The sequence below is a fragment of the Pseudonaja textilis genome, chromosome 12 (assembly GCF_049901715.1).
Source record: "Pseudonaja textilis isolate UNSWEBS1 chromosome 12, rPseTex1.2, whole genome shotgun sequence".
In the NCBI taxonomy this organism is placed as follows: Eukaryota; Metazoa; Chordata; class Lepidosauria; order Squamata; family Elapidae; genus Pseudonaja; species Pseudonaja textilis.
In genome coordinates this window covers 16,139,191-16,165,731 of record NC_142001.1, presented here as the reverse complement: position 1 = coordinate 16,165,731, position 26,541 = coordinate 16,139,191, and the positions used below count along the sequence as shown (strand labels likewise).

The following is a 26,541-nucleotide window of genomic DNA, read 5'->3' as shown; positions in this document are numbered from 1 at the left end:
GGGGGGGGGGATCGACCGATGTTATTTGTTATTAGGACATTGCTCTAAATAGCTTTTCAGACATCCGAAAGGGGAAAAAAAAGTATCAGGAAAGCGACGAGGCCAGGAAAACACGCGACAATAGCCAGACAATAGACATAAGTTTGCTACAACCGGTTAAAAAAACAAAGGGAACCTGCCATATTTTTTAAAAAGTAAAAAAAAAAAAAATAGACAAGAGGAGAATCGAAATAGGGAATGCAGAACCGCGAAAACATCAGAATAAGCAACGCACACAAAGATTTACGACCCATTGAGAAAACTATTTTTTATTTAGAAAAAAGATTACACTGGTAGAATTTCAGATAAAAAAATTGTTTTGTCTGTTTGTTTTTTTAAAAAGGTCATTGTGAAACTTTTTTTTTTCTGTTTTTTATTTTATTTTTTTGGACTAAAAGTCCCACCGATACAAAGTTCCTGTAGCTGTAATATTGAAACCTAATTGGTCTGAATTCATATTCGGAAGAAAGCAGTTTTCCCCATTTCTTTAAAAACATTATGACAAACGTTAAGGAGCATCATGCGGAGTAACAGAGCATGGGACATTCCTCTGTTTCCTTTCTTCTCTCTCTCTCTCTCTTTTTGAACTTCACTGTTGTGCACATAATATACAAATACTTTCCTTAGCATTGCTCGAAAAGTGCCCCTCCTCCCCCCCGGTTTTAGTTATCAATACTAAAAACAATAAATAAAAACTGGATTTTTCTTTAAATGAGGTAAAAATCCAAACGTTCAATAACTGTTTTTATTGGTTGTTGGGGTTTTTTTTTTCCTTCTTTTTTTTTTTCCAAACACCTAAAATAACGCATTTCCAATTGAAAAGAAAAATTAAAAATAATAATAATAATAAAATGGCTAAACGGAGGAAGTATTTTCGATTAACCTAAAGTAAGAACGCTGTACATGTGGGGAAAAAAAACCATCATTTGCACGATGGCAACTGTTGGCAGCACATTGTGCTAAAAATACGGAACAGGTAACACTTCCAGCCAGTACTGAAAATAAATGTTTTAAGAAACTTAAGCGACGAGTTAAAATTACAGTAATGTACAACTCAACCATCAACATCTTCAGCAACGGGAGAGATATAAAGCAGAGAGGTGAATAAGTTAAGGAGATGGAGACAGGTCCGCTTCGTTCACAATCTTCTGTGCAATCAAAAATTATGTCTGGTCACAGCTCACCATCTTCTTGTCTGAACCTCACCTGAGAGAGAGAGAAAGAGAAGCGCAATTACTACTAAGAAAGAAGCTGAAACAAGCTTAAGTAGCGAGAATAGTCCACCACGGGTCCAATTCACTCAATAAAGTAGAGTTAATATGCAACTATTGGGACGCGGTGGCTCAGTGGCTAAGACGCTGAGCTTTGTCGATCAGAGAGGTTAGCAGTTAGAATCCCTAGCGCCGCATAACGGAGTGAGCTCCCGTTACTTGTCCCAAGCTTCTGCCAACTTAGCCGTTTGAAAGCATGTAAAAATGCAAGTAGAAAAATAGGGGCCCCTTTGGTGGGAAGGGAACAGCGTTCTGTGCGCCTTTGGCGTTTAGTCATGCCAGCCACATGACCCACGGAGACGTCTTCGGACAGCGCTGGCTCTTCGGCTTTGTAACGGAGATGAGCATCGCCCCCTAGAGTCGGGAACGACTAGTACGCATGTGAGAGGGGAACCTTTACCTTTATTAATATGCACCCGAAGTGTAGGAGAAGAAGAGACAGAGCCTGGGAGTGGAGTCAAGAGAGGATTTAGCCTAGAATCATTACGTGTCCACAAATGCTCTAAGTTCAGCTCCGATTTGCATTCTGCTGAATTTAGCCCCAATTTAGTAATGACTGTTTAGTTGATTAGATTCTTGTATGTAGGCTTAACATATGGTTCTGATTCTTCACAGCTGACATGAAGTGAATTTAGGGTTCATCTAGAAGAGTTTCCAAACTGTGGCCATTTAGGACGACACGGGACAGGATAGAATTATGGGAATGGACTATCAAAAATACTGCAACCCTAAATTTACTTTTTGATTTAAATACAAGGGCGTTTATACAATCATCTCAGGGCTCATGCACGGCGCTTCATAGAGGAACTCCCAACTTTACTCACGGAGAGCATTCTTGTAGGCCTCACCTAACTTACACGAAACACTCAATTCCTTCAAAGCCATTCTCAACAGGAATGAGGTGCAAGTGCTTGCTTTCCTCTCCAATGAGAAGTCCAAAAACAATTATGCTCACCTTGGTCAGAACAGTGCTCATTATCTGTGTTTGTCTGAAGATTTATGGGTGGATCTAATGTTAAGGGAATCACGTTTTTTTAAAAGAAATGCTTAGAAAACAACCAATTCGAACGATAGCGCAGCAAAAGGATATTGTTTTTTTTCTTCTTTGTTCCCAGTACTATCCCGTTTTTCCTTCTTCTCTGTTTTTTCTTTATCGTGCCTGGACTCCTAGAGAAAAATGAGAGAAGGGGGAGAAAAAAAAAATTAAACGTGACTTAAACACATCATATCTTAGCAGGTTTTGTATGAATCAGGGAAAACTGTGAGGATTGTTGTTTTGTATAAACGAGTGAATTTGTTTTTCCGAAAAAAAACCTCTACATTTTTGCCTTCCTCTTCTCTCATTCGATAGTCCCAAAGCTATTAAGGGTGTTTCTGGTTAACTAATTCTGGTCCTGAAGACAAAAATAAGCTTCGGAAGGTACCGAAATCCAATGTTCAACCTCGTCCAGGGATCAGCAACCCACGGCTCTGGAGCTGCATGGGGCTGTTGAGCCGCATGGGTCTCTTTCATCTCTCTGCTGTGGCTCCTTGTCACTGGCCGGCTCCACAATTGGTAGGGCTTTCGGTTAGGACAGTGTTGTGGTTCGTCAGCAGCTTATGCAGGCGGCAGTGGAATTGGACAGTGGGGAAGAAAGGGGATCATTCGGGGAGTCTGCAGAGGACTCGGTTGAGGGTCCTGCATTCGATGCAGAGATGGGGCCATGGCCATCCTCGAATGGGATGCTGACTCCAGAGCTTCCAGAGTCTGGCAGCAGCGAGGCAGAGGAACAAAGGGAGCCTGTTCCCAGTGTGCGTGTGCGCAGAGCTGCTAGAAGGCGAGAGCAGCTGAAACAAAAGGGGCGACTCGGGAGTAAGGCTGGGGCCCCTCCTATTAAGGTATAAAGGACATGCCAAGGTAAAGAAACCTTTGTAGGAAGCAAAGTTCGTTCGGTTCAGATTCATTCTTGAAGCTCTTTGTACTTTCTAGTTCATTTGACGCTTCTGTTATTGGCCGCACTTCACAGGAAAGAAAGGTGGGTGCTTATCTCGAGGGACTGTTTGAGATTCATTACCAGCTGGGAATGAAAATAATTCCCAGCGTTGCGATAAAACAAGACTTGATTTTAAAATAAGCGCGTGCCTAATTACGGTCACGGAAGCCTTGGTCAGAACAACAGGCTTGTGAAAGAAGGCACGGAAGAGGCGTGGAATATTTGCCCTGCCAGGAGGAGACTTCATGGTGGGGGAACTGGATTTCTGACTGGCTGCAGAATTGAACAGGGGGGGGCTCCTGTTTAGGACCTTTGGGGCTCTTTGAGTGTTTAAGTTTGCCCACCCTTGAACTAGTCAAATGAAGGGAGATATCTGGTTACCGTTTACCAGACAAAATAATAATAATAATAAAACAAATTGCTTTACCTTTTTGCTTCCAGAAGAGCTTTTCTCTATCTTTTCTACTTTGATGGAATCACTTTTCTCCTTGCTTGAAGATTTTGACTTGTTCTTCTCTTTCTCCTTCTCATTTGAACGAGGGGGAGAGTCGGAAGGACTTTCACTCTTACTGTGTTTGGAGGAACCAGCTGGAGAGAACAAACAAAAGACTCTCAGTAAGCTATCCAAGGAGCCAACGAGGGATTATCAAGAAGGAGGAGGAGGAAGAAGAGGAAGAGGAGGAAGGAGGAGGAAGGAGGAGGAAGAGGAGGAGGAGGAGGAGGAGGAGGAGGAGGAGGAGGAGGAGGAGGAGGAGGAGAAGAAGAAGAAGAAGAAGAAGAAGAAGAAGAAGAAGAAGAAGAAGAAGAAGAAGAAGAAGAAGAAGAAGAAGAAGAAGAAGAAGAACATACTTGTTCCGTTTTCCTCTTTCCGACGCTTGGTTGAATCTTGGGGGACTTCACGGTCATTGTTCGAATGATCCTAGATGGGTAGGACATCAAAGATTTGCTTTTAGAAACACAGGTTTGTAAATTTTAGGCATCAAACTAGCTGAGCTACTTCCCTAATTCCTTTAAATGATAAGTTTCCAGACCAGGGGTATCAAACTCAAGGCCCGCAGGTTGGATCCGGACGGCGGGGTGCTTAGATCTGGTCCACGGGTCTGCTCTGGAAACGGCGAAGAACTGGCCCGTGGTACCCCTGACAGCGAAAACGGAGCTGTGCTTTTGCTGGCAGAGGGCTCCAGGAGGCCATCGTGGCTGTAAATGGGGCCCCAGGTGGGGGATGTGTACGGGGACCCCCAGCTCCATTTTTCCTGGCAGAGGGCTGCAGGAGGCTGTTGCATGCCCCAGCCCCGCCTGGGCCACCACAGGTGCCCCTGACACAGGTGATGTCGAGCTGGCCACGTCCATCCTGCCCCTCCCCAGGTCATACACAACTGTGATGCAGCCCTCAATGATATCAGTTCCTCAAAGAAAAGATTTTTTTTATTAGAAAGGCTGGATGGGTTATCTTAGCACTCAGGTGTCAGGAGTATGCAGAAATCACCAACCCTTTTTCGGTCTTTCTTTTCCTTTTCGTCTTTCTTTTCTCTCTCTCGGGATCTTTCCCTTGATTTGTCCAAATCTTTCTTGTCTACTTCTCTCTCCTTACTTTTGGACAACGCTGGAGCGGAGTGGTTAACGTAGTGCTGTTAAATCAAAAGCAAGATCAAAAATTACTACATCGCTTCCAAGGCAGTTCCACTCCATCTTGCACCAAAATGGTGGTCTACTTCTCTTTCTCTCTCTCTCGGGTAGATTGTCTCATATCATGCTGGAAATATAGTGAATGATTACAAAATGCAATCAGAAATTCGTATATATATGAGGCTCGCTGGTCAGAAGGCCGCAAAAAAAGGAGTTCAGGTGATCTCAAGCTATGGCAACCGTCAAAAGTGTGAGTCAGTTGCCAAGAACCTAAATTTTAATGTGCATGACCATGGGGATTCTACAGATGTCGCAAAAGTGGGAAAACGGCGTTGGGACTTCCAAAGGTCACTAAACGAACTGTTGTAAGCTAAGGACGACCTGTGTAACAAAATACATTGAAAAAAAGATTTGGAGTGGATGTGGAACTGGTAGGAAGAGTCCCGCACACTCCTCACCCCACAGATAAGCTATTTTCAAAATTTTGAGACCCCCCCCCCCCCAATATTCTTCAGGTAGCTTCAGTACGTCTCTCGTTTCTCCCAGGTGTGCCCAACCCCCTGGTGTTGTGGTTAGCTGGCAGCAGGTGCAGACGGCTGAGGAGAGCGAGGACTCAGATGAAGGGCCAGGACCATTAGGGAGAGGACTGCTGATTGTGGGGGCTGGCAGCAGTGATGAGGTTTTCCCGAGGAGCCTGTGCCAAGTGTGCGTGCATGCAGGATTGTTCGTAGGGAAGAGCAGTTACAACAGCATGGGCGACTCAGGAGTAAGGCTGCAAGGTAATGGCCCCTCCTTTAAGAAGAGGCTGCTGTGAAGCGAAATGTTCTTTGCAGGAAGCAAAGACGTTTTGAAACTCCAGCCTTGTGGACATTCTAGTATCCTGAGTTTATATTTGAAGATTCTTTTTTTTGCAAATTATTTCTTGTCTGTTGGCAAGTCTCACACAGTTTGGCAAGGCTTGTGCTTATCACAGCTAATTATTTTGTAAAAGCATTACAAGGTTTCTGTTCCTTTTGAATTGTGTTTGATTTGTCGGAAAAGGGCGTGAGTCAGAACACCTGGTCAGGCAGGAAACCCTAAATCATTTCAGACAAATGGTTGTCCTATCTCTCCTTAAAAGCTTAAAATTCACAACTTCTGGAGACAAATTGTTCCACTGATTAATTGTTCTCACTCAGGAAATTTCTCCTTTGTTCTAGGTTGCTTCTCTCCTTGATGAATTTCCGAGTCATGTTTTTCAGTGCTGTTGCAATTTCAAATGGTCACTTGGTTGTAAGCTGTAATAATGTTGTGGTTCGCCGGCAGCCTGTGCAGACAGCAGTGGAATCGGACAGTGGGGAAGAACGGGGCCCAGTTCAGGAGTCTGGAGAGGACTTGAATGAGGGTCCTGCAGGGATGGGGACCAGGACCATCTGGGAGTGGGGTGCTGCCTTCAGAGTCTGGCAGCAGCAAGGCAAAGGACCCAGGGGAGCCTGTTCCCAGTGCGCTGTGTACAGAGCTGCTAGAAGGCGAGAGCCGCTGAAACAAAAGGGGCAACTCGGGAGTAAGGCTGGGAGGTGATTGCCCCTCCCATAAGGGATAAAAGTCCGGCCAAGATGACGAACCCTTTGCAGTAAGCAAAGTAGTTCGGTTGGTTCAGAGTCATTCTCGAAGTTCTTTGTAGTTTGGTTGGGTTTTTTTGTACTTCGGTTGGTTTCTTCTGTAGTTCATCTGACACTTCTGTTTTTGGCAGCACTTCACAGAACCGAAAGGTGGGTGCTTATCTCGGGGGACTGCTTTGAGATTAATTCCGGCTGGGAATGAAAACAATTCCCAGCATTGCAATAAACAAAGTCTTGTTTTTAAAATAAGTGTGTGCGTAGTTATGGTTTAGGAAGCCTGGGAACCACCAAGTCTCTGGAACAGACTGAGAAAAGCTGCCCGCGGGGTCAAAAGAGCACAAGAGACCTGCCTGCCACAACTGTACCCAACTTACAACCTGGTCAAGCTGCGCTGCGCTCCTTCACCGAAAGACCTTTGAAAGACCTTGCCGTCCCTGCAAAAGCAACTGTTAAAAATCGGAAGGTGAAGAGAGGGGGGTGGAAAGACTCAAACCTTAACTGCGGAATCCTTGAGTTCGCTGAAGTTGTCCTGTGGGAAATGAACGGAGACGACACGTAAGGTCAGAGGGTTCTCAGAAACCACTGGAGCCTGGGGAATTCGAGGCAGAACCTCAAAACAAAACAAAACAAAACCAAAAAAAAACACAAAAAACAAAAAAGAAGCTTCCCCCTCCGGGAATTAAAAACAGCATTAATACTTTCTTAAGGCAATTGTATGCACAGCGGCTAGGCTAATTACACACGGATCAAATCAGCTGCTGAGCATTATGTGCTCATGCTTTTTAAACATTGCCTCCCTCCCCCCCCAAAAAAATATCTATTCTAGCCCAATCATCATCATCTTTGTTTAACGACCCCCATAATCCCTTGAGGGTTGGAGTCTGGGGCAACTGAATGGAGCTAGCAGAGCATTTACTGGCCGAATGCCCTTCTTGTTGCCAATGCCGAGTTTTGTTCTGCAGATAATATTCTCACTGTGCCCAGAGAGAGAAATATCTGCCTTCTACCTAGGATCGAACTCACAGCCTCCTGATTGTGAGGCGAGAGCTCCAACTCTAGGCTACTGCACCCACTCCTATCTAAGTTCTACTGTAACGATTGGGAGAAATTGCAATTTGGGGCTAATTAAGGTGGTCTTATTCCCCTGCACAGTTCCTATTCTCCTAAAAGCAAACATTTAAAAAAAAGAAAAGCTGACATCAGACTAGAAATGACGGCTGGGTTTCTTGCCACAGCTGGTTGTCGTTACGACTGGCTCCCCGAATTGCAAACGCCGCCCCCACCCGGGGCTAGCTCTAGAACTATGGTGCGAGAGCCCTGTTCTAGCTATTCTCCATTGCAAGCCAACTTCTTAAGAGAGCCTTTTTTTTAAAAAAAAACAACAATAATAAAACAACATTTTTTTTTTCCTCTAAACGTTGGCAAGTCAAGAGCGACAAATACCCCACGTGGCCCAGTGCGCGGATGAAGTGATCGGTTAAACTTACAGTTGCAACGCTTCAACGTACTGCAAACTCAAAGAATCCATGAGGATGGGTGGTTTTTTGGTTTTTTTTGAGGGGGGGGAAATTTAAAAAAAAAAAAAAAAGGAAATAAACACGGAGCAAGGAATTGCTACCCTGAGTCTTCAAGAAGGCTGCAGCCCGGGAGGAGGTTTTTTTTTTTATTTTTTTAAGAGGTTTGTGCTGTGCTTGGCTCCTGGGATTGTTTCTGTTTTTTCGGCTTCTTGAGTGGAAGACTGGGCTGCCACATCTGGTATACGCTCGAGCTCAGAGCTCAACGGGGTTGTAACTCAGTGGAACAGAAAGAAACCTCGCAAGGAGGTCGGCCTGAAAATTACACAACTACAGGAGAACTGATCATCAAGGCGACTTATGATTATTATTATTCTTTTTTAAAAAAAAAAAAACCACGACTCTTCAAAGCTTTTGAAGGCTTCTCTCGGCTCGGTTGGAAGACATTCGACAAGCAGCGTGATGAAAGGTATATAGTAAGACGCCATCGCTCTCCCGGTTTTCTCTCTGCAAACTCTTCCAAGTTTACCGATCGAGTCTTCCCCATCAAGGCAGAAGAAAGATAAAAACCAACTCCACCAAAACCAAAAACTCTCACGCTTCGCTCGGCGTGCTGCGAGAGATTCATTTGCTTGTAGCTACCACTGCACTCCAAAGATCTCTCTCTATATATGTATATATACGGATGTATATATATATATATATATATTTGTATATGTATATATATATATCTGACTGTTTAAAAATGGCGAGGCACTTCTGGCTTGGTTTGCACGTTTTTTTTAAAAAAAAAAAATCTTGATATTTCCATACTCTATTTACAACGCTTTGTGCTAGGTCCTTGAAGCTTTCATTTTTCTTTTCTTTTTCTCCTCTAATAATAATAATAATAGAGGTTTCGATTTTATTTACTTTTGAAAATGATTTTTTTTAAAAAAGAGTCCACCGATCCGTCAAAAGGAATGCATTTCTTTTTTAAAAAAAAAATGCATCGGGGAAAAAATATATATATATATAACATAACCTCCAAAGGCTTCAATTCGGCACCAAACTTGAAGGAAGGAAGTCGACACTGGCATTCCGTGTTAGATGAGAGCCTAGAAAATGGGCGATGCCTTCCTCAGGCCATACTAACCTTTACACTTGAGGAATGTGATGGAGAAGAATGGGTATCTATTTTGCGGCGTTTTTGTTCTGAAAGACGAATGAGAGAGAGAGAGAGAGAGAAGTCGGGAGGTTAAACCAGTCCATGTGAATCGGGCATCCGTGTTGGGAAAAGTCTACAAAAGGCGGCAGGGCTAATTTCTTTGACACGAAAACTGATCGGCTAACTAGCTGAGCCCGCCCTCTACCCAAAATGGGTGAAGCGGCTCAAACGTTAGGGAAATGGGATTGAAGACTGGGGTGGTTTGAGAGCCAGTTTGCTCTCAGTGCAGGGATCTTCAAACTTGGCAAGTTTAAGACTTGTGGACTTCAACTCCCAGAATTCCTCTTCTAGTCATGCTAGCTCAGGAATCCTGGGAGTTTGAAGTCCGCAAGTCTTACACTTGCCAAGTTTGAAGACCCCTGCTCTAGTGTTGAAGGCAGCAATCTAGAAACCAGGAGATGGTCTGTTCTAGTCCCGCCTTAGGCATGAAAGCCGGCTGGGTAACTTTGGGGCAATCACCAGGAGATGGTGAGTTCTAGTCCCACTTTAGAGGCAAAAGCTATTTGGGTGACTTTGGGCCAATCACCAGGAGATGGTGAGTTCTAGTCCCACTTTAGACGCAAAAGCTATTTGGGTGACTTTGGGCCAATCACCAGGAGATGGTGAGTTCTAGTCCCACTTTAGAGGCAAAAGCTATTTGGGTGACTTTGGGGCAATCACCAGGAGATGGTGAGTTGTAGTCCCACCTTAGACGCAAAAGCTATTTGGGTGACTTTGGGCCAATCACCAGGAGATGGTGAGTTCTAGTCCTACTTTAGACGCAAAAGCTATTTGGGTGACTTTGGGCCAATCACCAGGAGATGGTGAGTTCTAGTCCCACTTTAGACCCAAAAGCTATTTGGGTGACTTTGGGCCAATCACCAGGAGATGGTGAGTTCTAGTCCCACTTTAGACCCAAAAGCTATTTGGGTGACTTTGGGCCAATCACCAGGAGATGGTGAGTTCTAGTCCCACTTTAGACGCAAAAGCTATTTGGGTGACTTTGGGGCAATCACCAGGAGATGGTGAGTTCTAGTCCCACCTTAGGCATGAAAGCCAGCTGGGTGACTTTGAACTTTCCACGGAACTCCTTTCAGCTGCTGCAGCTGTGGATAGAGAGCCTCCTCTGTTCAATGGCATGTGCTTTTCGTATGAAAATTAAACGCTGACCCAAACCGAAAAAAGTCAACCTACCCCTTTCAGAATCTGAAGTTTCTGATCGGGGAACAGGTGACTTCAAGGACCCAGCAAGTGGAACCTTCTCTCCTCCGCCTCCTCTAATGACTTCCTTGGATTTCATCTCCTTGGTTACTTCTCTCTCTCTCGATGGCTCCTTCTCTCTCTCCTTTTCCGCCATTGATTTGGACTCGGCATTGGTCACAATATTCTTGGATTTTTCCTCTTTGGATGATGGTTTTTCCTCTCGCTTGATTTTCTCCTTCTCTTTGTCAACCTTCGGGGTCTTCTCCTTGGCTTCTCTGGCCTTCTCTTCTTTGTTCGCCCTCTCTTCTTTCGGCTTATCCTTCCCGTCTTTGCCAAGCAATTTAGCTTCAGGAGTGCCAGCTGGGATTTTATCTTTCTTTTCCTTCTCTTTCTCCTTCCCGCATTTCTCTTTGTCCTCTTTGTCTTTGACGAGCTTGCTGCAACCGAGATGAGGAAACGAGCGTTAGCATCGGGACAGTTTAAACAACCCCCCCCTGCCTTTCTCTCCTTAGACATATCTGTACAGGTGAAGTCTTTGAGTTACGACCAGTGCTAGGTTTCCAAATATTTTTCCTACTGGTTCTATGCGTGTGCGCAGGACACAAAGACTGACCTCAACGCTGAACTCTTTTTATAGCTCAGCTGAGGCGCAGCAATCCGCTCTGGGCGCAAAGGGTTCAAACGCCACCATGTTAACTCTGGGAATTTCTATGGGCCCCAGAGAAATGAGATCAGGTGGCCAATGAGCTAGCAACAGGAGCTTGGCTGGAGTCCACTACTTTAGGCTCCAAAGGCAGTGACCACGGCTCCCATGTTGCTTTCCCACAGTAGCAGGAAGCATCAATAAACATTTCATCTGTTTTCCCTCCCCCAAGGCTGTTTCTGTCCTTTGCAGCCTCTCGCCAGGAGATTCTGCATTCAAAAGATACCAAGGCAGCCGGCCCTCACCTGGTGTTTCCATTGCTGGCAATCACCTTGGGCGTCGCGTTGACGGCTTTGTTGATCACTTTAACTGCACCCTGAGACTTTTCCTTCAACTTATCTAGTTAAAAAAAAAGAGAGAGAAGAAAAAAGAAAGGAATTATGAATGTCGATGAAGTGATATTGTAAACATTTCGGAAGGGATGATACTCTATTAGCATCCTAGTAGATTAACAGATTAGCAGAGTTGGAAGGGACCTTGTAGTCATTGTCAAACTCCCCCGCCCAAGCAGGAGATCCTACACCTGTTGTGGCCTGCCAGCAGCCATTGGAGCTGGCAGAAGATTCAGACAGTGAGGAGGTTGGGGAGGAACAAAGGCCAGTCCTGGAGTCTGGGGAAGGCTCGGATGAGGGCTCTGCGTCGGAGGCAGAGATGGGGCCAGGGCCATCCAATGGTTATCAGCTGCCTTCAGAGTTGGACATCAGTGGGGCAGAAGAACAGCTGGAGCCTGTTCCCAGTGTGCGCATGTGCAGAGCTGCCATGAGAAGGGAACAGCTAAGGAACAAGGATCGACTCGGGAGTAAAGCCACAGGTGGATGGTGAATGGCCCCTCCCACAGGGAATAAAGAGGAGTGAAAGGGGGAGTGGTGTTTGCAGGAGACATTTAGTTCAATTCATTAGGGTGAAGATCTGTTCCTGACTTCTTGCTAAGTAATTGCTGCTACAGCCTGGCGTTTGGAAGATATCATCCTGGCAACTCTTCCAGCCTGATAAAGGTCCGTAGTTGTGAAATCTCTTGAAAGACTGCTGGCCAGGACTTTGCTGGAGAGAAATTCACTTTAAACTAAATAAAGGAGGAGTTGGCTTCGTGCTTTTGGGAAGCCTAGATCAGAACACCACCATTTTTGACGCTTAAATGAAATGGCCGACCATACGCATCGAATGAACAATACGTCCGGATCATTTGTCTACGTTTCCACGTTTGGAGTAGATGTACATGTTTAGGCCAATGAGGAAGCCACATGCAAAGGATGCAATTGATGTCTATTTGCATCTCAGGCATTCCAGGCACACATCCCGCAGTTACAGGTCTCTAAAAAAAAAATAAAAAATGAGGGTTTTTGGCAACGATGGTGGCAAAACACCCACCTGTCTCCTCGGCGGTGCTTTCTTCCAGTTTAGCTGCGTTGATTGTGAGCGGAGGCAGCCCTGCTCCCCCGGGCCCGTTTTGCACCATTGTGGGCACCGCGTTCCGGGTGGGAAGATCCTTCTGATGGAAATCGTTTTCAGGGACCATTTTTCTACTTTTCAGTTGGCCAGAATAGCTGAAAGCCGCACACAGGGTTAAATAGGGGCAGAACACAGAGGCCGAAAAGCAAGTCTCTCTCTCTCTCTCTCACACACACACACACACGCACGCACGCACGCTAGAAAATGTTGCTGCTCAGGAAAGGAGAAAAATTAAGGATTTTCACTACTGGCAGAGGTACCATCTTTTTCACTAAGGCTTGGTTTGGTACAAGCTTGTGTGGATAAAAACAAAAAAAAAGAACCCTTTTTCTAGGTTTTGCACATTTGTTCTCTTAAGCCTCCTGTGACTGCTTAATCCTCATTGAGACCTTTATTGTCAAAGGTGCCCAAAAGTAATTGTTTTTTTTTTTTTTTTTGCCTGTGCTCTAAACTGCTGGCATTTAAACAGAAACTCGGGAGTAGTCTTAAAAACCAAAGAAAAAAATTCTGGGTTTTGGCAGTTGCCTTTGTGCAGGTTTCCCTCGACGTATGACCACGTTTTGAGCCCGGCGTTTCTGCGGCTAAAGGGAGTCACTGGTTAAGTGGATTTCACTCCCTTTTCTTGCCACTGTTGTTAAAGTGAACCCACTGCAGTTGTACCTGTGCTGCCTTTCTACCAACTGCGGATTTGGTACAGGGTTGTGGGGTTCTCTTAAGACTCCGGGGTGTCCTTAACCCTTAATGAAACTTCGACAGTTAAGCATCTTTTATTGCATGAAATATTCTTTGGCTAGCTTTGAAAAGAATGATCTAAGCTGCTGACATTTGAACAGAAACACACAGCTAGCCTTAAATTGTGTCCCAGGATATAAAAGAGAGACTACCTAAGAAATACAAGGTGAAAAGGCAAGAGAGGCAAGTTGGGAGCGTATAAATTTAATAAATAATGTCCCCTTTTGAGACCGTCGGACACGCATCAGCGCTAGAAAGGAAAGAGGAGAGGAGGAGGAGGAGGAACTAAGATGATTAAAGGCCTGGAGACTAAAAAATATGAAGAACGGTTCCAGGATTTGGGTAAGGCTAGTTGAGAGAAAAGAAGGACTGGGGGATGACAGGATAGCAGTGTTCCGATATTTGAGGGGCTGCCACAAAGGAGAGGGGAGGTCAAGCTATTCTCCAAAGCACCTGAGGGCAGGACAAGAAACAAGGGATGGTCCAATGGGGAAGCCAGGCTCACTTAACAACTGTGTCACTATCTTATCCACTGGAGCGATTCACTTAACAGATGCGGCAAGAAAAGGGCAAAACTCACTTAACAAATGTCCCGTTTGAACCAGTCAAAATTTGGGGCTCAAAATACCCGTCGTCTGTGCTGACCAGGCCCACACAGAGAAAGCAAAAATGGATTCTGCAGGTGAGTTGCAACGTCTTTCTTTCCTTCACCTGGCATTAGTCATTCTACCAGGTGGCCTGAAGGGAAGAAGGGAAGCAAAACCAACCCCTATTCCAAAAAAGACCATCCATTTCAGCCTTTCCTCTCTTTGGGCTGTTTCTGATTTTGACAAGAACTTTAACAGAATAGCTGCTTTTTTTCTTCTTCTGCCCTCCCAAGGCCCTTTTCTCCCTCTCGAGCCCTTCTCAGAAAGCTTCAATTCTGTTCTATTACACATCTTGATAAGCCTTTGAAAGCGCCTTTAAAAGGCTGCCAATTTAAACGCTTTGAACTTTTAACGGTGTGGTTTTTTTTTTAAAAAAAAAAATCTCTCTCCTCTGTCAATTTTTATTTCAACCAGAGGATGCACGATATAAACTTAGAAAGGTTTTGGCCCTGAGGAAAAAAAGATTCTTGGGCTGGTTAAAATCCAAGATATTTCCTTACGTAGATATCAACCATTTTACAATCTAAAAAAAAAAAACAGAAACAAAACCTTCACACCAACACCCACTACCAGTGTTCCCTGCGTGACTGATGAAAACGGTTTTCCAGCATGAGGTAAAACCCAAACTCAAGATTTAAAAATAGTGCTTCCTCAGCGTGGAGGGGGACGGGGTGGGGGGGTGTCTTTTCGACAGACAATTTAACTTTCGTTTCGTGGGAAGGGAATTATTTTGTTACCCCATGGCTAATGCATATAGGTCTGGTCTCTTTTCTTTCTCTTCTTCGTAAATCTTACGGACTCTTCTTTCCAAGGCCTGGCCCAAGTTCACCACCTTTGGATACCATGGCAAAATTTTGGTCAGCACGATCAGGATATTTCTGATATGGGTATATTCCCCGGTTTCCAGACAGTGTACAGACGCCTGGAAAGGGGGAAACAAGAAAACAGAACAATAACATCGGACACAAAGATGCACCCCCCCACCACCACGGTTCAGGCCCGGTTCAACGCCATTCCTGAATTACCTTGGTTAACTTATAATGCCATTTGTGTACGACGTGCCGGAAATTTTCGTAGTCTAACTGGTCGGCTTTGTTCACAGCGTCGTAACCACTGGATCGCAGTACTGTGATGAAGCCAGGATAGTTACCACATTCCTGTGTGCGAACCATGGAAAAGGATAGCAGTAGCGCTTAAGACTTATATACCACTTCATAGTGCTTTACAGCCCTCTCTAAGCATTTTACAGAGTCAGCCAACGGCCCCCAACAATCGGGGTCCTCATTTTACCCACCTCGGAAGGATGGAGTCAACCTTGAGCCGGTCAGGATCGAACTGCTGGCAGTGGGGCAGAGTTAGCCTCCAATACTGCATTCTGCCCAATGCACTGCCACAGCTCTACCTTCTTTCTATTTTCTTTTACCTGATTCCATCTTTTTTGGAAATACCTCCAGACCAAGTTCTACCTATCCTATTCTGTCTGGATCACAGAGAACCCACCCCCCCCGCCAAATACCTTACCATGACTTCAAGAAGTAACTAGAATTGCTTTGGGCAGATCCCCTTACCCATTTCTAAAATTACAAAAGAGGTGGAAATAACAAGGTTAAATGTAATGGATTAATGCACCCATGGCAATTCATCAGGAGTTTCTCTCATCCCAGACTAACACCCAGGGTTGTTAAAGAAATAGGAAGGAGTGTTGTGTATGTTAATATCTCTCTTAGAATAGCCATAGCACTTTTAAGTCTTACATACTGCTTCACAGTGCTTTACAGCCCTCTCTAAGCAGTTTACAGAATCAGCCTCTTGCTCCCAACAATGTAGGTCCTCATTTTACCCACCTCAGAAAGGATGGAAGGCTGAGTCAACCTTAAGTTTTGTTTTATTAGTATAATATATAAAAATTCTATTTCAATCGAACATCGTGTTGTTTGGGTACAATTATTTTTAGGCAACCCCAGTCGGATTGTTTACAATAACATATATCACAATAACATTAATACTGGAGTGACAATATTTTGTTTGTCCATTTTAAGAAATTTCCATTTTAACATTTATCCTTTTTATGTCCCTTTCTAACTTTGTTTTTATTGTCTAGCCGCCTGTAAAATAAGTCCCATGTCAAACAGTATTTAGGAAAATTAAGGAAAACACCCATAGCACTTACGACTTATATACTGCTTCATAGTGCCTTACAGCCCTCTCTAAGTGGTTTACAGTCTCAGCATATTGCCCTCAACAATCCAGGTCCTCATTTTACCAACCTTAGAAGGATGGAAGGCTGAGTCAACCTTGAGCCTGGTGAGATTCGAACTGCCAAATCGCAGTCAGCCGGCAGTCAGCAGAAGTAGCCTGCAGTACTGCACTCTTAACCACTATACCACCGCGGCTCTTTGGATAGTCTTTCACCAATATTAAATTATCTCCACTGACTCCTGATTCCTTTCTAAATATAGGTAAGTGGAAACTCAATCATCCAGGCCAAAAAGGTTAAATCATGGCAACCGGGCCAAAGTTTGCTAAAACGAAGACGTTTTGTTGCTTATCCGAGTAAATTCTTCAGTCAAAATTAAGAACGACAATTTTGGGTAGTCAGAGAATCGTTGGAACGCCCCAAATCCTGCCACACCGACCGCAGGTGTGCTGGTTCCCCCCACCTTAAAGCACAATCAGGTGTTCACGTATTTTAAACGTACCTTTTCGTATATGCTTTTGTCGCTGTGCCACTGGGTTACGGTATCTAGCATGCAGCACAAAAATCTACCGTATCGACTGGCTTCATTTTCGGTGCAGCTGGCTACTGTGTAGATGATATCGGAGAACACCTAGAAGAGAAATCCGGGCATTTAAAAAAGAAAAAAAACTGTTATGCTAAAAGAAAGAGGTTTCGATATTCCTAACATGCCAATATTTTATTTTATTTTGTTTTCTTTTGTTTAAAACACACACGAAAGAGAAATCTTCCCCTGGGATTATCAGTCTGGGACTTTGTAGGTTTTTATTTTGTTAAAATGAAAGTATGGGAGGAAGAGGAGGAGGAGGAAGAGAGAATCAGGGGAGGGCAGAAATCTGAGAACCAGTTGTCAAGCCATTTGTGTAAGTTTGTGATCCACTACTTCTTTCATTACTAATCTGCTAATTTTGCTGCTGATCTGTTGCTGTCTAGAGTAAATAAAAATGAATTTTAAAAAATCTTCCAGTAAAATTATTTGTACACCATCCAGGGTCCCTCTAGAGGATAGATGGATGGATGGATGGATAGATGATAGACAGACAGACAGACAGATGATAGATACTGTAGATGGATGGATGGATGGACAGACGAGATAGACAGACAGACAGAGAGATAGACACTCACATAAAATAGTCTTTTTTTTCCCTGGCAGAAGGGCCTTTCAATGATTCTAAGGCAATGGGAGGCCACACTTAAAAGAGTGACTTACTCTGTCATAACAAAGCAACGTGGAGAAATTGGGTGTTTTCTGCTGATGCACCAGTTCCACAAAGCGAGCACAGTAAACAGCATCGATGGCAGAGAAGATACAGCGAGGAAATATGCACAGCTGCAGAAACTTGGTTATGGTCTCGTTTTTCGTCGACTCTTAAAAAAAACATTTTAAAAAGGAGGGAGGAAAGGGTTAACTGTTACGCCCGCCTGTCTAGGGCGGCGTTTCTCAGCCTGGGCCGTTTTAAAACATCTGGATTTCAACTCCCAGGATTCCAGAGGCCAGTGCTGGCTGGGGAAGTCTGGGAGTTGAAGTCCAGATGTTTTAAAGGGGCCAAGGTTGAGGAAAAAAAAAAAAACACCAAGGAGCATCCCGCACAACTGACCACACAACTTACTCGCAAGGAGCCAGTTGTCCTTTTCAAGCTTCAGCCTTTGCAACACCCTTTCCACGTGATCCAATTGCTTCTTTTCCTCTTCGAGAAGTTTATCCTGAAGGGCTGTACAGCGTTCTTTTTCTTTCTTCTTTTTATTGGGAGGCTAGAGGACAAAAAAAAATAAAATCCACACACACAAGGCATTCACAACGCTTGCCAAGTCAACTGCACGTCTCAAAGATGCTTTTCCAAAAAGGCTACTGCACTTTCTTGGTTTTTTTTTTTTTTCCTTTCCTTGAAAACGTTTCACTTGCCATTCAAGAAAGTTCTTCAGTTCTTCTTCAGAAAGTTCTTCAGTTCTTCTTCAGCTGAAGAAGCTTCTTGGCTGAGAAGTGAAATGTTTTCAGATCTTCTTCAGAATGGAAGAAGCTTCTTGGCTGAGAAGTGAAATGTTTTCAGATCTTCTTCAAAACGGAAGAAGCTTCTTGGCTGAGAAGTGAAACGTTTTCAGTTCTTCAAAATGGAAGAAGCCTCTTGGCTGAGAAGCAAAATGTTTTCAGTTCCTCTTCAGAACTGAAGAAGCTTCTTGGTTGAGAAGCGAAACGTTTTCAGTTCTTCTTCAGAATTGAAGAAGCTTCTTGGTTGAGAAGTGAAACATTTTCAAGGAAAAAAAACAACAGCAGCAAAAGTCTAGTTGCCTTTTGGGGGGCGGGGGGAAGCACCTTTGGGACAACCATGACCTGGATGGTTGAGAATCTCCATAGAAATATGAACTGCAATTCTTATAAAAAGTAGACTTCAACGGGCCAACATTGGGGTTGCAGAACTACCTGCATTCTGACTGGGACCACATCCTGCATTCTTTATCCCTCCTCTTTGTCCCTAGTCTGCTAAAATAAAAAAAGGACTTATAAGAAGTTCAGCAGCCTCCTGTAGAAAGCTAATGACCTGTTAAGTCGTTCTTTATTCCTAGCACTGATATTCTTTACTTCCGCCATCCTGTATCATCAAAGACACGTTGCTTTTAAAACGTGGGCGGAATTAAAACAAGGATTAATTTATAATTGGGTGGCAGCAACCAGGCCACTAGGCTGTTCCAGATTCTGGGCCCCAGGTGAGAAGCCCTAATTTGTGGTTTGCTTGCTGCCTGGGGAGAAGGAAGCAAGGCTGGCTTGTTTGAAGGAACTGTGATACTATCCACTGCGACAATTCACTTAACAACGTTGGTGAGAAAGGTCATAAAACAAGAGAGCAAAGTTTGCCTAACAAAGGTCTCACTTGACCACAGAAATTTGGGGGAAACGGACGGACAATTGTGGTAGTTAAGCCGAGGATTACCCACATTTTCACAAATCTTAAGTATTTTGTAATGAACTTCCAAAAACGTTCCCATTGGAAGTTCAATACCCACCATGTCTTGATTGTCATCGATGGCTTTCATCTGGATTTTGAGTTTATTGACTTCCCGTTCGTAGCTACCCCGGGGCACCGCCAGGTCATACATGGTCAGGGACCAGAAGGTGGCATAGAACTGGGGACTGATATCATCCCAGACCTTCGGAAGGTGCAAGGAGATGACCGCGTCATGAACGGGCGCCATCACCAGTTCGCAGGACGTGATGTATTTGTGGACTTTCTGCTGCTGCTTATTCCCCTTTTCCGCTTTCTTCAACTCATCGTACTTCGACTGGTAAGGGGGACAAAAAGAAATCGCCAGCCTATAAATCAGTGGTGGCTAACCTTTTGGGGCTCCTGGGCCAAAAATTGTGCGCTCACTTGCGCTCGCGTGCCAGCACCCAGAAGGTAATGCGCATGCCCGCCCCCCGCCCTGCACATGCGCGCGCAATCCCCCCTGCCGCCCCCTTATCTGAACTGCGCCTCCCAGCTGATTTTTGGCCTCCCAGAGGCTTGAGAAAAGCTTCCGCAGGCTTTGCAGGCCAAAAAAATAGGCCCGTTTCATCACTTCCAGTATTTCTGGAAATACAGGAAGTGACGAAAAGGGCCTATCATTCCGCCTGCAAAGCCTGTTTCTTGTCTGGCCTTCAAATGGTTTGGAAAATAGTCCGACTCACTTTTCTTTGTGGCAACCGCTGAGGTATTGGAACATTTAAGTCTTAAAATTTGCCACGATTGGACCCACTTGCTGAAGACTGTGGATGATGTCAGACGGGTTCGACCGCTTTGAGGAGCATTAAGAAAAGGGTTCTGTGAATGGGAAATGTGTACTCACCGAAATGTGATGCGCGTACATAGGTCTTGAAAGGAAGAAAGCAGCGTCGTGAGGGGTGTGAAATTCATTACAGAGGACGTCGATAGAAGGCACTCGCTTAATATAGTCCTCTGTGCTCAAATTGGATGCCAGAAATCCACCAAACTGGACCAAAGTATCGTGGCACTAAAAGAGAAAAAACCCATAAGGTATTGTCAACCCTGAAGCTGACTTGACTGCAGCCATTTTGAGGCTTCAGTGTTGCCACACTGGAGCTGAGTGACAGGGAAGGTGGGGAATAGAGATAGCTGGGGTTTTGTAGTCCAAACAAAATACTTTTTCCTGAGAACCAAGGACATTCCCACAGGTGGTCAGAGAGAGACGGAGGGAAGTTACTGGGCAACCAGACGGCACCCTGATTGGACCGTATGACTTGATTGTTTGGGAAAGGGAAAAACTTTCTGTTAATTAGGTGAAAACCACGGGAATATTCAGAGTCGGTTTTCACCAGCCTGTGCCAATATGGTATATCCAATAAAACTGTTCTTTGACAGATCTACCTGCCTCGGAGTCCTGTTTGCAATGGGTGTATTATGCCAGGGCTCCAGTAGTTACCCCCATTTAAATTAGGAGTCTCTTTTTCAAAGCTTAAATAAGATTTATTAGGAGAAGACATGCTGGTGCTGCCGGGGTGCAGCTGACTCTGAGGCACATCATTCATTGTCACTCTTGACCCTGGTTTTCCCTCTACCCCCTGGGTATTTCGTAATTCATATTCTCCAATGAGACACATCCCTAGCCAAGAGTCATCAATCATGCTCTCCAGTTAGAATTTTGCACGGCAGAAACTTTGGTCGCTTAGAAACTATCTATGAAAACATTTCTGGAATGCAGTTTCGGTTTTGCAAGCTGCTACATTACTCCCCCCTCCCTTTTTGTTGACAACTCTAAAAGATCAGAGAAATATTTTATGAGTTGACATATTACTTGGAACCCTGACAGGTATAAGGCAATGACCAGATTCTTATCAGGAGGGCAACTGCCTAACTTCAAACACTCGACTTAAGATGGTTCATTTACATTCGAAGTTGCAACGACACTGAAAAAAGTGACCTAAGGCCGTTGTTCACACATACAACCAGTGCGGCATCCCACATGGTCACGTGATTAAAATCTAGACTCTTGGAAACTGGCATGTACTTAACGACGGTTGGCAGCGTCCGGGGGTCACGGGATCCCCTTTGGCGACCTTCTGACAAGCAAAATCGCGGAGAAGCCGGGTTCGTTTAAGAACCACGTTACTTGCTTAACAACCGCAGGGATTCGCTTAACCACCATGGCAAGCACGGTCATAACATGGAGCAAAAACTCAAGTGCCTTTCTTAACAATGGTAAGTTCGGCTCACCATTTGCAGTTGCGAATTGAGGACTACCTGCAGAGCGCGGATAATGCAGCCAACCCAAACTAAATCCTCCCGTTAGCCTTCATGCGGCCTGTGAATCCAGCCTTCCGGCACCTTGTCTTTTAAACATTTTAAGGCAATAAAAAGAAACACGCAGTTCCCTTCGGCTTGCCTGATCGTACAGCTTCCCCACCAGCTTCAAGTGTTTCTCCCCTCCTTCTTGAAAGATGACGCCGTTGCGCTGCTGGGCCATGAGAAGGCACAGCGGGAGGGCGAGATCGTGGTCCAGAAGGGCGTCTTTTAATCTCTGAGAAGATTTCTTCGTGTTCCTGATCTGACCAAAATAGCCGCCCTGAGCAAAGGAATGAGAACAATTTTTAAAAAAGGTTAAGGGATGGAACGAATAGAACAGGAATAGAATTAGAGTAGAACAGGAGAAATTAGAGTAGAATGTAGAATGGAATGGAACTAGAATTGGAACAGAACAAAACAGAATAGAAGAAAATTAGAATAGAGTAGAGTAAAAATAGAGTAGAACAGGAGTAGAATAGATTAGAGTAGAATGTAGAATGTAATGGAACTAGAATAGAACAGAACAAAATAGAACAGAAGAAAATTAGAATAGAATAGAGAATGAAATGGAATAAGGAATAGAATAGAATTCTTTATTGGCCAAGTGTGATTGGATACACAAGGAATTTGTCTTCGGTGCATAAGCTCTCAGTGTACATAAAAGCTATAAGAAACCCACCTTCCTCACCAATGACTGCCACTTAAAACACAACGAAGAAACTTATAAGTTTCTGCTAAGTTTGTTGCTTCCTGGCATACTTGAAAATCACCCATATTTTCCTTTCCCTTCAATGTGCAACACACACCTCTGCCTTCAGCTGCTCCCCGCCAGTCATGGCTTCTAACTGTTCCATGGTCATTTCTTCAGTGATTTCAATTCCCGCCATTTTTTGTACCACTTCTTTCAAAATGAGGAGGTCAAAACTACAGGGGAAGAAAAATTATATATATATAAAAAAAATGAGGGACGAAAAGTGAAACAAAACTAAGAAATGTATTGCATGGAGACAAAACTGGTTTTACAGTACGGTATATATTACCCCAATCATATTAGGACCCTCCCACACCACTTTCTGAAATTCTGTGTGTCTGTCTTTATCTATCTGTCTCTCTCTCTCTCTCTCTCTCTCTATCCACCCATCCATCTAGAAGAGCCGTAGTGGCGCAGTGATTAGAATGCAATATTGCAGGCTAATTGTGCCCACTATCAGCAGTTCGTTCCTAACCAGTTGACTTAGCCTTCTATCCTTCCAAGGTCAGTAAAACGAGGATCCAGATTGTTGGAGGTAAGATGCTGACTCTGTAAATCGCTTAGAGAGGGATGTAGAGCATTGTGAAGAGGTACATAGGTCTAAGTACTGTTGCTATCTATCATCCATCCATCCGTCCATCTATCTAATTTTTTAAAAAATGTTCCTCTCTCTCACAGGGGGTGCTGTACAAATGGAAATTGCAGAGATGGGTGGCAAATAAATTTAATAATAGTGTTTTATATAGAAAGCACAATCTGCTTTTCTCCACGTCGATACAAAAGGAGGACAGCTGTTGCAAAGACATGCCCCAACTAAACCACATTATAGGCGGCGGATCTGCATGCATTCCATACATGCTGTGATATTTTATTTTAAAAGATATGCAATTTGACCTGCACTGCTTAAATCTCCTAATCCAGGAGCTGGAAGGCAGTTAAACCAGCCCCATCTGCTCACCCAGCCATCCATGCGTTGAGATATTAATGCGAGCATATTTTGCGCTATGTTTAACATGATGGCTACAGAAACAAAGACAGCAAAATTCCACTCACCTTTTCCCAGCCTTGAGTTGATTTGCCACATACTGGAGGAGTCCTGCAAGTTCTATTGGGTATTTTCGAAAAACAGCACCACAAAAACTTGCCAAGCCTGAAGTAAACAGGGGAGAAGATATAGACCAGAGTAACTACCTAACAACGTAGTCCTGACCTTAGTAAGCCCAGAAATTGTTACTTTTGGTACCCATGTTATGTAGTTCCCAAATATTCCAGTTGATGAGATTTTCTATCACCCATCCATTCTTTCTCTCTCTCCCTCCATCTTGATTCTACCTACCCCGTTTCCCTGAAAATACAACCTACCCAATATAAGCCCTAACCCCCCAAAATAAGTCCTTACTAAGATCACGCCTACTCCAGAGTGTACAGGTAAAAATTAAGCTAGGGTGGGGATAGTGGGGTGGAGCTGCCCTACTACTTACCTTTGGAGTAATACCCCGCTCGCATACCCCGACACCCGCCTTGCCAGCCCATCTCTTCTGCAGCTGGCAAGGCTGGCAAAGGCTTTCCTGAAGGCCTCTGTAGCTGATAAGAAAACTCAGGATCTATCCAGAGCTCTGTTATCAGCTGCAAGAAAGCCTTGCCAGCCACAGAAGCAGCAGCTCCTGAAGGCCTCTGACAGCAAAAAGGCGGCCAGAGGCAATGCACACAAGCAAGGTTAGTCAGTGGATGGCATCCCCCCAAAATAAGACCTGGTGCCTTTTTTGGAGGCAAAAAAAATATAAGACAGGGTCTTATTTGGGGGTAAAACATGGTGTCTGTCTGTCTGTCTGTCTATTCATTCATCCATCTATCCCTCCCTCCCTCCATGTTGGATGTGCATGGAAAGCATCTGATGGTAGCTTTTATTTAAGGTGTCATTTTTCAATGTTTTGTAAACCCCTCTGTACTCTTCCAGAGGACTGCTGCAGAAATAAATCCAGTAAAGACCAACTGCCTCCAGTCATTTTAGTTGGGTAAAACGTACAAAAGACAAATGCTTACTCTGAAGCCAACTAGAGATTGTAGTGTCATCGTGCTTCATCCTCTCCTTCTCGGGATTTGCCAAAGCTTCAATTATGCAATCTTGAACGAGGTTAAGCAAGAATTCCACCGAGATGTTAATGGGAGCATTAAAACATATTACAGGGTGATGACAGCTGAGACAGTCTGGTGGAAGAGAGTATGTGTATCTTTGGGCCTTTGGTGTTCTCTGAGCTGGGTTGTTTGCTTGCAAGACGTTTCATTACCCAACTAAGTAACTTCATCAGTTCTTCATTAGTTGTAATATGGATAATGAAACGTCTGTAAGAAAACCATCAAGCTTAGAGAGCCCCGAAGATCTCAAATTCAGTCAAGACAAGGCATCAAAAGATCTACCTCTGTGCTGCTACATTTCTTAGTAAATACCACTAACAAAGGAAATATTTTTCTAGCTCTCCCATCGCTACGTAATACTGCTAATTCTTAAAATGAAATAGAAAACATACTCTTTAAGGAGTGTTTCATTGAGAATAGTTGCAGTTCGATGATGGGGTGGATTATTTGACCGCATAATTGAGGCTTAATTCTATTGAACAAAATTATACGTAGGTATTATATGTAGGTAAAAATTTAACATTTGTGCCACATGGCAAAAAGAGAACAGGAATTCTTACCACCTTCAAAAAGGTGCAAGAAAAAAAAAATGCTTCAAAACAACTAAACCAAAAAGAAACTTAGGAGCTACCAGTCACTTGTGTAAAGCGATCGAATTTCTGAGTCTGAATTCAATATAGCAAAAGCTACTATTAGCCCTAAATGGGGAGCAATGGATCACCCTGGAATCACTTGTGAGCAACAACGGAGGCAGAAGGAATGTAAAACAAGACAGATCACAGTTCCAGGAAAATGGCAAAGGATACAAGCCAAAACATCGTAGTTTAGTGAAGTGAGGTATTTCAATGAATCAACAACCGGAGTTATTAAGTTATCGTATTTCTGGATCTGGGACAAAATCTGAAAAGAATTAAGTCAAAATGAAACATTTAGAGATATATCTGCACATTGGGGAGTCTTTCACAGCCTTAAGAGAAACTATTTCTGTGACTTGCAGGTAGCCCTCGGGTTATCATCACTCATTCAGTGACTATTCAAAGTTACGAAGGAACTGAACGAGGGAGATTTAGTTTTAGCCATTGCCCTGGCCCTGCGATCACACAGTTGTGATGTAGGCATTGGGAGGCTTGGCTTGCGATTACATCGCAGTTAAGACATAGTCATAGCATCATGATTTCTGATGCCTGCTGGCTTTCCATAAGCAAAGTCAATGGGAAAGCCAGCAGGAAGGCGAAAGTTGACCTGCCCACTTTCTTGCTCGTTTACGCTCTATAGCACCACCCTGTGCTATAAACACACGTGCACACACACAGAGATGTACGCATGCCCCTTGTAGCCCTCACGGTTTTAATCTGCCAACCTCCTCGGCTTGGACTCCTGTCTTTTCCTGCTTAATGACCTGTATAGTCCTGGGGTTACAATGGTAACCATGATGGCTGGTCTTGCTATCACTACATCAGGCAATTATTTGATTTTGTGCTTTATGACCAGGGGTGGGATCCGACCGGCATAACAACTGGTTCGGGAGTGCGTGCATGCCCGTCAAAACACGTGCTGAATGCGCATGCATGCTACCGGCTCCGGCAAGCATTTACCTTCTCCAGCTGATGAGCGGCACTCAGCTGTGCCGCGCAAAGCAGCTGAGGAGGAAAATGCAGCCACTAAAGGACAGCCTAGAGCCCAGGTGGGCTGGCAAACAGCAGACCAAAACCTCACCCCAGCAAAATCTGAACTGATTTTGTTGGGATAGGGTTTTGGTCTGCTGTTCTTTGGAGCTACAGGTTCTATAGAACTGGACCGGACCGGCAGGATACCACCCCTGCGTATGACCAAACTGCTTTGTGGCAGAAATTCCTGCCCCAATTGCCACTGTAACCTGAGGACCACAATCTCTTCTCACTCGATCCTTTCCTTTACATCAGGGGTGGGCAACTATGGCCCTTTTGTGAATTATGGACTTCAACTCCCAGAATTCCTGAGCAAGCCATGCTAGCTCAGGAATTTTGGGAGTTGAAGTCCACAAGTCATAAAGGGGCCATAGTTGCCCATCTCTGCTTTACATGATTACAACCAAGTTACAGTGCATTAATAAGACTTAATAATATTGTAACATTTTGATGAAAGTGCAGTTTTTAAACTACGCAGCTTCGGCACATTTGCTGCGACAACAGATACATATTGCAACTTATCTTGCCACCTAC

At 44.2% G+C, this 26,541-nt stretch overlaps 1 protein-coding gene across 2 annotated transcripts in view; it reads right to left on the bottom strand.

The window, feature by feature from the left end:
• Positions 1–281: 281 nt before the first annotated feature.
• Positions 282–26,541, bottom strand: part of THOC2 (THO complex subunit 2) — a 50,320-nt gene continuing 24,060 nt past the window's right edge. Inside the window, exons 17-39 of one of the 2 annotated variants that reach the window (XM_087941087.1) lie at positions 25,147–25,240; positions 24,248–24,328; positions 23,258–23,354; positions 22,260–22,377; positions 21,554–21,733; positions 20,000–20,164; positions 19,181–19,456; positions 17,791–17,932; positions 17,391–17,548; positions 16,644–16,772; positions 14,970–15,101; positions 14,682–14,866; positions 12,485–12,660; positions 11,362–11,455; positions 10,405–10,850; positions 9,160–9,218; positions 7,004–7,120; positions 4,774–4,911; positions 4,133–4,202; positions 3,711–3,871; positions 2,401–2,477; positions 2,266–2,313; positions 282–1,245 (exon numbers count right to left, since the gene is read on the bottom strand). In XM_087941087.1, coding sequence (XP_087797213.1) covers positions 2,286–2,313; positions 2,401–2,477; positions 3,711–3,871; positions 4,133–4,202; positions 4,774–4,911; positions 7,004–7,120; positions 9,160–9,218; positions 10,405–10,850; positions 11,362–11,455; positions 12,485–12,660; positions 14,682–14,866; positions 14,970–15,101; positions 16,644–16,772; positions 17,391–17,548; positions 17,791–17,932; positions 19,181–19,456; positions 20,000–20,164; positions 21,554–21,733; positions 22,260–22,377; positions 23,258–23,354; positions 24,248–24,328; positions 25,147–25,240 — 3,123 coding nt within the window. In that variant the 3' untranslated portion in view covers positions 282–1,245; positions 2,266–2,285. The remainder of the gene's footprint in view (positions 1,246–2,265; positions 2,314–2,400; positions 2,478–3,710; positions 3,872–4,132; positions 4,203–4,773; positions 4,912–7,003; positions 7,121–9,159; positions 9,219–10,404; positions 10,851–11,361; positions 11,456–12,484; positions 12,661–14,681; positions 14,867–14,969; positions 15,102–16,643; positions 16,773–17,390; positions 17,549–17,790; positions 17,933–19,180; positions 19,457–19,999; positions 20,165–21,553; positions 21,734–22,259; positions 22,378–23,257; positions 23,355–24,247; positions 24,329–25,146; positions 25,241–26,541) is intronic. The other variant, XM_026702917.2, reaches the window with a different exon arrangement.